Source organism: Pyrus communis, chromosome 5, assembly GCF_041283825.1.
Source record: "Pyrus communis isolate YQ-2024b chromosome 5, ASM4128382v1, whole genome shotgun sequence".
Lineage (NCBI taxonomy): Eukaryota > Viridiplantae > Streptophyta > Magnoliopsida > Rosales > Rosaceae > Pyrus > Pyrus communis.
In genome coordinates, this window is record NC_142569.1 from 4,218,308 (window position 1) to 4,230,650 (window position 12,343).

A 12,343-nucleotide genomic window follows, 5' to 3' on the forward strand; every position below is an offset into this window, starting at 1 on the left:
TTTATAAGATATAAAACGATATGTAACACAATAATCATCTCTTTATTAGAACAACCACACATTTTATTTCCTTCCTCACTTTTACTATATAGGATACACAATATACCAAATAGAAGCTGGCTTTCTTGCTGTACAAAGAACGCCTTATTTTATAGCAGTATGATTCATTCCCAGTTTTGCAGAATCCACATATTTGGAAAAGCTTATGCATATATATATATATATGCACAACTTTAATTATTGTCACACCATATAGTACTATATATCTTGATTAATAGCTCATCGATTAATAAGTGATCGATCAGTCATTAATCAAGCATTTTAGATTTTCATTTGCTCCAAGTACGATTTTCCATCAAGCCTACGGCGGGAGACGAAATCGTTGATGTACTTTTCCATCCCAACCCTTTGGAACAGTGGTGGGTTTTCTGGGGTTATCAAGCTTCTGAGTGGCCCAATCTCAGCCTCAAATTTAGGGTTGAAGAACATCGCAACCGACACCCTTTCTTTCTCCGAATTCACCATTACCCTGTGTTCAATGCTTTTGTAAACTCCGTTGCTCAGCATCTGCAAATGTAATATAAATTTTCCTTAATATTGGTGTCCCCATATATGCCATGATCTAAGGTATAGTATTACCATATGAATACACGTATAATAACGTAAATGAATCAATAGCATGGGTACAACGATTTAACTTTTTACATATAAGAAGTCATTCCTTCTCCAGTGACAATGTGAAACGATTACTCATTGTCATTGAAAGAACATGGACTTAAGTCGTGAAGCCAAGTATTGTCCTAATATGATAGATTCAAGTTTTTATTTTATTGTTAAATGATCGAACTCAACAGTCTCAACATATTAACACTGGAGTGATACTAGAAATATCATCTCTTAAATTATATTTTGTAGATCACATGATGTGGAAGAAGGAATTCAATCATCAACCGTCACATCATGTGATTCACAAAATATGATCTAAAAGCATGATCTCTATAATTTTTTTCTTAACACTAACCAATTTTCCGCTGCGTTGTTGGTTCATTCTTCTTAACATTAACCAATTTTCCACAGCCTGGTTTGTTCATTCTACAGCCCAATCCAATAATATTGATAAAGCAAGTACGCACCGTTTTATTTAAGTAGTATTACCTGTTGCTAACGCGAGTGTGTGGAGTTACAAATCTCAAATTTTCTGTCTGCCCGCACTCACGTGTTTTGCTGCAGCTTATCTAATTTATGCCTCAATTTCACCAATGTTGTTTATTACTTATATATTTAACGTTACATATTTTAACGCTGAATTTAGTGTAACAATCTTTCTTCATTCAGTTAAATCATTAAAATCAAATGCAACAGTTAATTATTGTCCGCACCTAGTGCTTGTATAGTACTGAACAATTTCGTTTCAAATTTTCCCACAAACTCATATATAGAGATTCGAAATCCGACGTTTGCTAACCTTAGACCTACTCCAAAGCTTGGGAGTAAAACTCAAATTTTCGGTTCTAAACTTACCTAGAAAAGAAGTGCGAGGAAAGAAGTATATACAGGACAAACCTCAAAGATGTCCCCCACATTCACCACAAAGGCATCTTTTTGGAAGTTGACGGGCATCCAAGCCCCGTCTTTTTTAATTTGGAGACCGTCAACTCCATTAAGCTGGTTGAGGATGGTGATCCCAGATATATCTGAGTGAGGTGAGATCCCTATAACCAGCTCTGGTTGTGGACATGGAGGATAGTATGTCATCCTCACTGATTGCATCCCGTCTTTATCGAACAACTCCTCTATCTCTCTCATCTCTGTCTTCAGAGCTTTAACCATAAACCCAAGAAGTCTCATGGCAAGTTTGTCCAATTCCATAAAGTATGACTCCAAGGTATTCCTAGTATATACCAAGAAAACATGTCAATTTAATAAAAATTTTGAAAAACGGGGTGCATGCGTGTTTGAATGCGTAAGAGAACAATTGTATACAAGTTTAGGGGGCCATTTCATAATCATTTTGCATTTAAGTTTTCAGCTTTTGTTTCATTTTGTTTTCGAAAAAAAAAAACTGAAATGGTTATCAAATAGGCGCTTGAGATTTATCAGAGAGAGGACCTGATGGATGAAGGGAGCTCTGCGAAGAGGTACGGCTTTCTTCGATGAATAGGGTTGGTTATCATAAATAACCTATCACCCCAGTCAAGCTTTTGGTCTTTGGTGTTGCCTATGTTTCCATAGCCTTCAAAATCACCTGACCTCATTGCATATTTCATTTTCTCTTCCAAGGGAAGCTTAAAGAATACTTCAATCTCATGTTCCAGATTCTCTAACAGCATAGGGTTAACTCCATGGTTCACCAACTTCAAGAACAAAAAAAAAGGACATCAAGGTTATGAGTTTTCTCCAACTTTAGTTTGATAAATTATGTAGACATATATATATAATAATAAATTAAAATTCGTTTACACAATAACAAAAATTAATCTAGAAATTAGAAATAGAAAGAAAAAAAATTAAAGCCCTATAAAACAAGACAATATATCTAACTAGCTATGCTTAACTATGAAATCTTAATTACAATTTATTAGTTCATCGGATATTAAATTCATGTAAATCTACTATAGCTTGTCTTGATGAGGAGATATATAATATTTAAGTGGAGTACTAGCTAGTGTCTATGTTAAGAAAAAGTATTTAAGTCCAAGAAATTTGAAAGATCAATTTTAGACCTGAAAAATGCCCCAGTCTTTGCAAGCTGAGTGCAGTTTCTCCAGTTGATTTGCAAAGTCTGAGGTTTCTCCCTTAACTAATTTCGTCATGTCGATGGTAGGGATAGAACGGAAGGTGCCCTTATTATCATCAGAGAGTTCAGATGGAGTTGGTTCTTGTTCCAAACGAACGTAACATTGTGGGACTGAAGTTAAGGGCTCTTTGGCGGTCTCTATGACGCTGAATAGCGAATTAGAGCTTTCAGAGCCTGCTGGGAGCTGCGATAGTGATGCCATTTCTTATTTCTTATTAATGAGCTCAAGTGTATATACACCACAAAGTTATGGGTGTTTATATAGGCTAAAACGAATGGGCAAAAACTGCAAATATTGAGAGAGAAAAACTCTTGATATCAAATTATTAAAAAACTAGGGCATAGTAGTGTAATTAAAGTGTTATTCCCTTTACTTGGTCCAAATCATTGGGTGTTTCTCGGCGAATGCTTCTATTTGAAGTTTTCTGCAAGACCGACATCGTTAGTTTACGCCTTTCATGCACGTCGTCAATTGGAGATGAACCGGTGTCTACATCTTTTATGTTAGCTATAAAAATTAACCTGAAAAGAAACATCCCATATATATTGCCTGCATATCTGTTACAAGTTCCCCCGGGAAGTGAGTTCAATCATACAAAATACACATGCATTATTGTCAACTATTAGTACCCAGATAGATAATCCGTTAAGAATTAAATTCACAGTTGTGAGTCGTTATTAAAAATCAAAATTAGCTTTGGTTTTTAAGATTAAGAACCAAACAAAATCCGAGTGTGTATTTTCAGTCTTTATATCATATGTTCGAGTGAATAGAGGAGTTTATTTTCAATGCATATTCCACCCCCATATAATTCGTGGATTGATCTCTGAGCTTTGTAAACTTTGCCGTTAAAATATGTAGGATGAATTGCGGGAGCATCCTTTAAGGTGGCAGCTGATAGATTGAACAGTGATTGATAATCTCTTCCCAGATGCATGTTGCAGGCTTGGGAACATTTAATTTATAATATGTTCAAACAACCTATTATATGCATTAACTATATAGATGACTCTTGACTAAATTGGCATAATATTTCAATCAGCATACATACATACATACATACATACATATATAGGTTTAGCTATAACAAATCGCTAAGGAAAAAATTCAAATGATCTATTATGCTTTATTGGTAGAACATCAAGTTAAATGATTGTATATGTCTAAGTTTAATGAGAATTTGTATTTCTTAGAAATTCAAACATATTCCATTTTTTTATTTTGGAACGGGTGGAAAAGGGAAATTACACTCAGGCTTAGTGAAAAAAAAGCTAGTGTATGAAAGGATGCAAATGCAAATGTGTGGATATCACACCCCTAAAAAAACACATTCCAAATGTACTTAAGATCTTCTGATTTTGGTTTTATGTAGGTACGTAAGTGCATATATACAATTTACTTATGTACACGTATTTATTTTTCTCCTACCTACTTTCCCACAACTAATTAAACATTACCCTCCTCGAAAAAATAATTAGGTGTGCATGTCCTTGTCCCCGATAAGAATTTAACCACACGATTACACTGTCATCTCTATATTATGTAAATCAAATTTGTAAACTATCATTAATAAAAAAATAAGTACATTAATGAATACTTCAGTAATAATTCAATTATCGACTTCTATTTTATTTAGTTTACAAAATTTAGTCTACAAATTTAGTCTCTTTAACATTGCACATTATATAATAATACGTGTAAATTTATTCTACATATTATCGTTTAACTGACACATAATACTACCCTCGTATCTAAGTCATGTAATTTTCTTTGATCTTGCGTAAAGGGAGACGTTCAATTTTTTTATAAATTAATATTCCACCAAATATCAGAGTTTAATAAAAATAACACTTTCATTCAGAGATGACAATCTAATTTTCTAAAGTAAACAACCCCACAATTTTGTTCTCTTTTTAAACAATGTAAGGTTGCGTGATGGGTGTCTCATGGATGTCATTTTCACCTACAGCTTGCTACTTACGGAATGAATTATTTAATCCTTAGAGAACAAAAACGTGCTTAATTATCCATTTTTTTGGGTATAAATTGATACCTCTAATTTGACTTGACCTTTTATGCACTATTTAACTGGAAAATGAATACACGTTGTCTGACTGATGGAGTATTTATTAGTTGTTTAGTAGTTTAAGAGCACGTTTCTGATTAGGACGAGCCGATTTGTGGTGCAATAATGTCTTGATTCGGCGGACATATTCAAGTGATCACTTAATTAAATGGTGGGACGATCGTCATCAGTGATGGAAAATTTTCACCGCGCCGGGCGGAAAACTGTTTGGTGCCGTTTCTATACATGTGTCCACGGTATTAGGTGGTATCGTAGCAGCAGCAGCTCGCAGTTTTGAGTGGTGATATTCATCACTAAAAGTTTGACACGTGTACAACTAAAACAAATTAGCTTCTGCTGTTAACGTCCAGTTACATACTAAGGAAGATGTCAAATTATTCTGGTAATGGTCAAGACTCAGATCGCTAAGTATTCTCTATTTTTTTATCTGCATTTTGTGTTCATTAATATGTAATTTTAACAATAAGAAACCATTGCGACAGACATGGTCACCGCCGCAATTGATTTCAATTTTGTGAGCTACAGCTTGAAGATGGGAGAAAATCTATCTAATTGAAAATGGTGGTGGCGGAGGGAGTTATTGGAAGCCAACCCGCCGCTTGTAAATCTGGGTACTGCGTGTTTGTTGTATTAAAAGGTGCTGCCTGTGTAATTATCCACTGATAAAATTCAGGAAATTCTAATCTTTTTGTTCTTTTGTCTTGGTTTGGTATCAGAACCTTTGGGGCTCCACAACTTTTATTGATCTAGTTTCCTACTTAAACAATCAGCCTTCGTTGAGAAACTACTTCATCGTTCTTGATCCTTTTCAATACCAAGCAGTACTAGTGCGCAACCAATTCAACCCTAAACCCTAATTCACTCTCTCGTCCTTATTTGTATTCGCATGGAGTTGCTTGAACCCGGTAGGGTGGTTTGTAATTGTAATTGGGCGTTAACGACAGAGTTGACGCATTTTAGTTGTACACGTGTCAAATTTTTAGTGGATCAGTAACAGCACTCGGCACTGCTAGCTAGCTAGCAGGTGATGCCAGTGCCATTGCTAGCTAGCAGAGTTAATATATTTTATTTTGTTCTTATAGTTAAAACTCATAGTTTTCAAATATTTTTCATTAGTTTTTTTTTATTTTTAATAAGAAGAAAAAAAAAGGAAAATTCAAAACAGCACCAATTGTTTGGAAACCAGGACCCCATAGATGACTTAAAAATCCATGGCCAATTCAACTAACTATAATATACATGTATACACTTGTGCTGAAATAATTTTAACAAAAAAGAGCCGAAGAACTAATGTGCATCTTCAGTTCGTGATATAAAATTTTCGTAATAATGCTTTTAGTGAAAATTTCGTACAAGGCTCTGAAAATCTCAAGACCGGTCCTGACTGGTGCTACAGTATCACCTAATAATTTCTCTGCCTGAAGGCTATGCATGCATGGGTATATATAACTTGCATACGTACATGTAGAAATATATATATATATATATATATCATGGGATTCTGGGATGCATGATGGACTCTCTGCTGAAATGTCAAAGTTATAAATGCCCTGTTTATCAAAACAGTATGTGTGTGTGTGTGTGTGTGTGTGTGTGTTGTGTATGCCGTGTTTCTGTTAGGTCATCATACATGGCACATGCATGTTTCATGTTATTTGAGAAAAAAAGGTTGTATATAGTTTTAGGTTACGTAGAGGTTGATGTGAAGTATCATTACAATTTACATATCGAAACGATCCGATCAAAAGACCCCAAAGATAATTATTACTAAGGATTACGACTGACGTCAGTGACATACATGCTGCTGGAAATTGGAATGGCAATTAGTCATGTTTTAACCACAAATTAATACAACTGATGCAAGTATGATGGTTTTTTAACTCAAGTTGGCCAATTTAATCTCTTGGAGAAATTTTTTAGTATGACAAGCTGTGTATATCAAGTGTCATAATGCAAAAGTTGAAAATTTTATTTTCTTCAAGTTTTCAACTAATTATATTGCAACATTTTGTGTATCAAACTGTGTTTCCGAAACACTTAAAAACCTCTCCTTGAAGTGGTCCAAGGGCTAACTGTCTAATGTGCTTTGAGTATTTTATGATGATTAACTAGATAGCTAATTTAGAATTAATTAATACATGTTCTTGGAGTGGTTAATATTGATTCCAAGAATTCATGATTAAATAGAATATCCGAAAGTTAGTGGATGATGACCTTCCAGAGCAAAGAAATGGACTTAATCAATGGCCAAAATATGTATAATCTGATTTGCATTTGGTTCTCTATCCATATTCGAAAATCGATTAATTTCGAAGAGGTAGGATTCGTATTCCTTGCTATTAAAGCGTAGTAAATACAAACCAAGAACATGTCTTCAAACACACTTTGTTGAATTGATTGAACTCTATTATTTGGTTGAATTAGAATCGTTCCATTCTGTTTAATACTGAAGTCTCAGTCTTAACATGTTTAGGGTTTCCTATATTAAAAAAAAAAAAAAAAAAAAAAAAAAAAATGATTAGGGCCTCCACGTACGTACATTCCTCAATTTGTAGGGCGAGGGAAAGAAGTAGAAAAATGATCAAATAAAGTGATAATTTTATTCTCGGTCGCCGTTGTAAATATGCGGGAAATAAATACTTCTTAATTTCCAAGATCTTGGAGGATTCAACATGCATGATTATCAAACAATTGGGGTAATTAAACCCGATATTGGACATGGTGGCATGGTCCTAAGACCAATGCATTCCATTTACTCTATGGAGAAAATTTTCAACGTGGCTGAAATACAGGGCAATACGTCATATGAAATTATACAAGTGAAAGAAAGTTCTTCTTTTTTTTTCCCCAAGTATTGCTCTACTTGTAAAAGAACATATGGTGTATGTACCCGTGCTCTAGTATTCTGAAAAATCTCTCCACCATCAAAAGCCTAAAATGCAAGAGATTTTTCAATGTATCGAGAACACGGTCTGGTACACTAATTGTTATAATATAATTAGTTGAATTTTGTTTTTTAAGTTTTTAACCAATTGTGTTATTACAATTGATATAACAGGCTGTGTTTCCAATATACTGAAAAATTTCTTGTGATATACATAGATCTTAATTTGTTGGTGGATAATATTAGAATGGGTTATTAAAATAAAGCCATGATGCGAGAGTAAACTTATCTCTCATCCAAAGCATTTCAACCTTACATGGGGAATGTATCAAGAAAGTGGTCAAACCATGTGGATTGGAATGAGGATTTGAAGGACCACTTCCTACGTTAATGAGATATCTTTCTTTTTCAAGTATCCCATATTCAAAACTGATGCGGCTCATATGGTTAGAGCATTCCCACATCGGTATGGGATCAAACAATGTAAGGATTTATTAGAAGTTGTGTAACTTTTCATATTGTCATGTAATTTTATGACAGAACCTCAAATTTCTTCGTAGTAAACATAAGATTAGAATCATCCGTCATTCCCATCCTCATACATGATAAGCAAAGATGCCTTTATATTGACACATGTTTATATAGAGAGAATGTGTTGCGAAAATGATATGTATTTTACACTCTCCCATAAATGAGAATGATACTCATATCTTACATTCTCTTTCATGATAAGTAAACATGTGCTACGGGCACAATGGACAACAAGGTTGGAATATTTGTTGGGTGGTTAATTTGGACATCCTATATTTAGTGATAAAGAGGAGCACGAACGCTTTGTACGTCGTGGCATACTTTTTTTTTTTAGCATTTTCGGTTGTTTTGGTAGAGAGAGATACATTTGTTATAGCCGATGTTCCTTTAGAAAGGCGAAATCTGAACAACCACTCCTTTGCCTTATTGCCGATGTAATCATAAAAAGCTAGTTTTTTCTGGAATTTTTGACCAAGCTTCAGATAAACTATGGTTTTCAGCTAACCGAGCACTAATTCTTCGATATATATCTTCTTGGAAGTATTCTTTGGCTATAGAGAAATGAATCAAATTAAATGGTTTTATTTCTCAATCTTTCTGACTTGCTCGTACATAATCAAGGTCGAAAAGATTGCGAGAAATCAGTTATTCACAACCATTGATGAAGGATTCCTTGAAAAGTTCAAGGATTAGTAATCCTTTTAAGAAATCGAATGGATTCAAAAATCAGTCACGTTGTAGCGGTTTAATTCTAGGTTTAAGATTTGGATCGTAACCTTGTATCCAAATTAGAGTAGAAAGCTACTTGTGATCTGGTTTCTCTAGATAAGATGGAAACCAATAATGGTCATGCCTCCTCATCCTCAAAGTGGACAACCCTCAAATTCAAGGGATCGGTGCAATTGATCGGAGGTGTCGATCGATTGCTGCCGCCAAGTACGAAAAAGATTGTCAAGAAGATTTAAGTGCCATTTATTTTGTATGCATATATCGATAGTTACCGGAGACAAGTGTTTGACGTAATGACATTGACGTAATGACATTGTTTGTTATATTAAACTTAAGGGCATTACTAGAATTAGTGACTCACTGTCTGAAATAATACAACTTGTTTGTTTGTTTGTTTTGGTTCAAGAAGTAACACAATTGGAGGCACCAAAGAAATCCTCCAACTTTGGACCTTATCTAAAATCCAGGTACATTGTATTTGTATAAAATACTATTAAAAACAAACGACCATTTATTCTCAAAGTTAAAATAATATCGCAATGATGTGAAGAAAATTGAGATTTCATTATAAAACTAATTGATAATATGGGAGAGTAGCCGGCATACTTATAAACTCATGCAAAGTTTATTCTCCCATTAATGTAGAATAAATTCTCAACATGCCCTTCACTAGTGACGAATTTTATATAAGAATCTCAATTTATTTATAAGCTCATGCAAACCCATTCTCACATTAATTTGAGATACATTCTCAAGACAGTGTTCTCAAATAGCACTATAGTATTGTAGCATAGTTTTTTGTGCAAGTTATACGAAAATCATCTTGATATGTTATCAACAACATAATATTGTCTAGTTGTGTGAAGTGATATTTCATAGGTGTGTTATTGACCATATATGCTATGTCAGTTAATATTTGGATTCCATCTTTAATGACTCAAAAAATATGGTCTAAAAGGAAGGTTTCCAACCATCAATCTGCACATCATATGGTTTATAAAATATCGTTCAAAAGATTATCCTTTAACATCACACTTTTAACTGAGATAAGAGCATCTCCAATGATAAACCCTAGGTTCATCTTTTCGATTGAATAAATTGACTTCAACTTCGCTTCCATGTTAGATCTTTTCCCTCCCATGAACACCACAAGAATCTACTCTCTTTTTTAATTAAAATGTTTTTTTTCTCAATTTACCGTTAGGCTTACCACTGGCCTCAACCCTCGCTCGGACGTTGTCCTCGTAGTCAATGAAATCGAAGGCCTTCAGATAAAAAAAGGATGGTATTTGGGTTCCTCTAAAACCCCTGAATAATGCTTTTATTGTCAAACAATATCATATGTTACGTTATTAGGCTGTTAATTTGGATGCATAATTTAGATTGCATTAGCTAAATGTCTCTCACATTTGATAGATGGAATTTACCACAGCATCAAACATCATGCAACGGTTAATCGTGAGAACGAGAGGCTGTCCATAGCCACAATTTACAGCCCGAAACTGGACAGAGATACGGACCTGCAGCATCATTACCCGGGAGAGACCCGCATTGTTCAAGAGGGTAGGTGTTGCAGATTTTCTTCAGGGGATCATTTTCACGCCAACTAGATCATGCATAGATGTCATCAGGATTCATAACCAAGAAGAAGGGCAGCCAGGTCTAAGGGGAGTCTAATTGTCACTACTTGCCATAAATAAGAATGATACTCATATCTTACATTTTCTTTCATGATAAGTAAACATATGCTACATGCACATTGGACGACAAGGTTGGAATATTTGTTGGGTGGTTAATTATTAGGACATCCTATATTTAGTGATAAAGAGGAGCACGAAAGCTTTGTACGTCGTGGCATACTTTTTTTTAACATTTCTGGTTGTTTTGGAAGGGGGAGACACAATTGTTATAGCTTATGTTCCTTTAGAAAGGCGAAATCTGAACAACCACTCCTTTGCCTTATTGCAGATGTAATCATAAAAGCTAATTTTTTATGGAATTTTAGACCAAGCTTCAGATAAATAATCTCGCACTAATTCTTCGATATATATCTTGTTAGAAGTATTCTTTGGCTATCGAGAAACGAATCAAATTATATGGTTCTATTTCTCAATCTATCTGACTTGCTCCTACATAACCAAGGTCAAAAAGATTGAGAGAAATCAATCATTCACAACCATTGATGAAGGATTCCTTGAAAAGTTCAAGGATTAGTAATCCTTTTAAGAGATCGAATGGATTCAAAAATCAGTCACGGTGTAGCGGTTTAATTCTAGGTTTAAGATTTGGATCGTAACCTTATATCCAAATTAGAGTGGAAAGCTACTTGTGATCTGGTTTCTCTAGATAAGATGGAAACCAATAATGGTCATGCCTCCTCATCCTCAAAGTGGACAACCCTCAAATTCAAGGGATCGGTGCAATTGATTGCAGGTGTCGATCGATTGCTGCCGCCAAGTTAAAAAAAAAAGATTGTCAAGAATATTAAGTGCCATTTAATTTGTATGCATGTATCGATAGCTACCGGAGACAAGTGTTTGACGTAATGACATTGTTTGTTATATTAAACTTAAAGGCATTACTAGAATTAGTGAGTCGCTGTCTGAAATAGTACAATTCAAGTAACACAATTGGAGGCACCATTCAAGTAACACAATTGGAGGCACCAAAGAAATACTTTGGACCTTATCTAAAATCCAGGTACATTGTATTTGCATAAAATAATATTAAAAACAAATGACCGTTTATTCTCAAAGTTAAAATAATATCGTAATGATGTGAAGAAAATTGAGATTTCATTATAAAACTAATTGATAATATGGAAGAGTAGCCGGCATACTTATAAACTCATGCAAGGTTTATTCTCCCATCAATGTGGAATAAATTCTCAACATGCCCCTCACTAGTGACGAATTTTTATAGTAGAATCTCAATTTATTTATAAGTTCATGCAAACCCATTCTCACATTAATTTGAAATACATTCTCAACACGATGTTCTCAAATAGCACTATAGTATTGTAGCATAGTTTTTGTGCAAGTTATACGAAAATCATCTTGATATGTTATTGACAACATAATATTGACTAGTTGTGTGAAGTGATATTGCATAGGCGTGTTATCGACCACATGGTATGTTGGTTAATACTTGGATTCCATCTTTAATGACTCAAAAAATATGGTCTAAAAAGAAGGTTTCAAAATCATCAACCTGCACATCACATGGTTTATAAAATATGATTCAAAAGATGGTATCACACTTTTAACTAAGACGAGCATCTCCAATAATAGACCCTAGGTTCATCTTTTCGATTGA

General features: G+C 34.3%; 1 protein-coding gene across 1 annotated transcript; it reads right to left on the minus strand.

The window, feature by feature from the left end:
- Nucleotides 1–76: 76 nt before the first annotated feature.
- On the minus strand, nt 77–2,999 carry LOC137724420 (codeine O-demethylase-like). Its single transcript, XM_068463161.2, has 4 exons — nt 2,724–2,999; nt 2,110–2,354; nt 1,564–1,891; nt 77–567 (listed from the first exon to the last, which is right to left on the minus strand). The coding sequence occupies exons 1-4, from the start codon at nt 2,997–2,999 to the stop codon at nt 322–324; spliced, it is 1,095 nt and encodes a 364-aa protein (XP_068319262.1). The 3' UTR covers nt 77–321.
- Nucleotides 3,000–12,343: the final 9,344 nt, after the last annotated feature.

Excerpts from the sequence above, each read along its gene's own strand:
- LOC137724420 (XM_068463161.2), bottom strand. The coding sequence starts at position 2,999 with ATGGCATCACTATCGCAGCTCCCAGCAGGCTCTGAAAGCTCTAATTCG. Across the intron at positions 1,892-2,109 it reads GAGCTCCCTTCATCCATCAG|GAATACCTTGGAGTCATACT; the intron begins GTCCTCTCTCTG and ends GGTATATACTAG. Across the intron at positions 568-1,563 it reads ATGTGGGGGACATCTTTGAG|ATGCTGAGCAACGGAGTTTA; the intron begins GTTTGTCCTGTA and ends TTACATTTGCAG.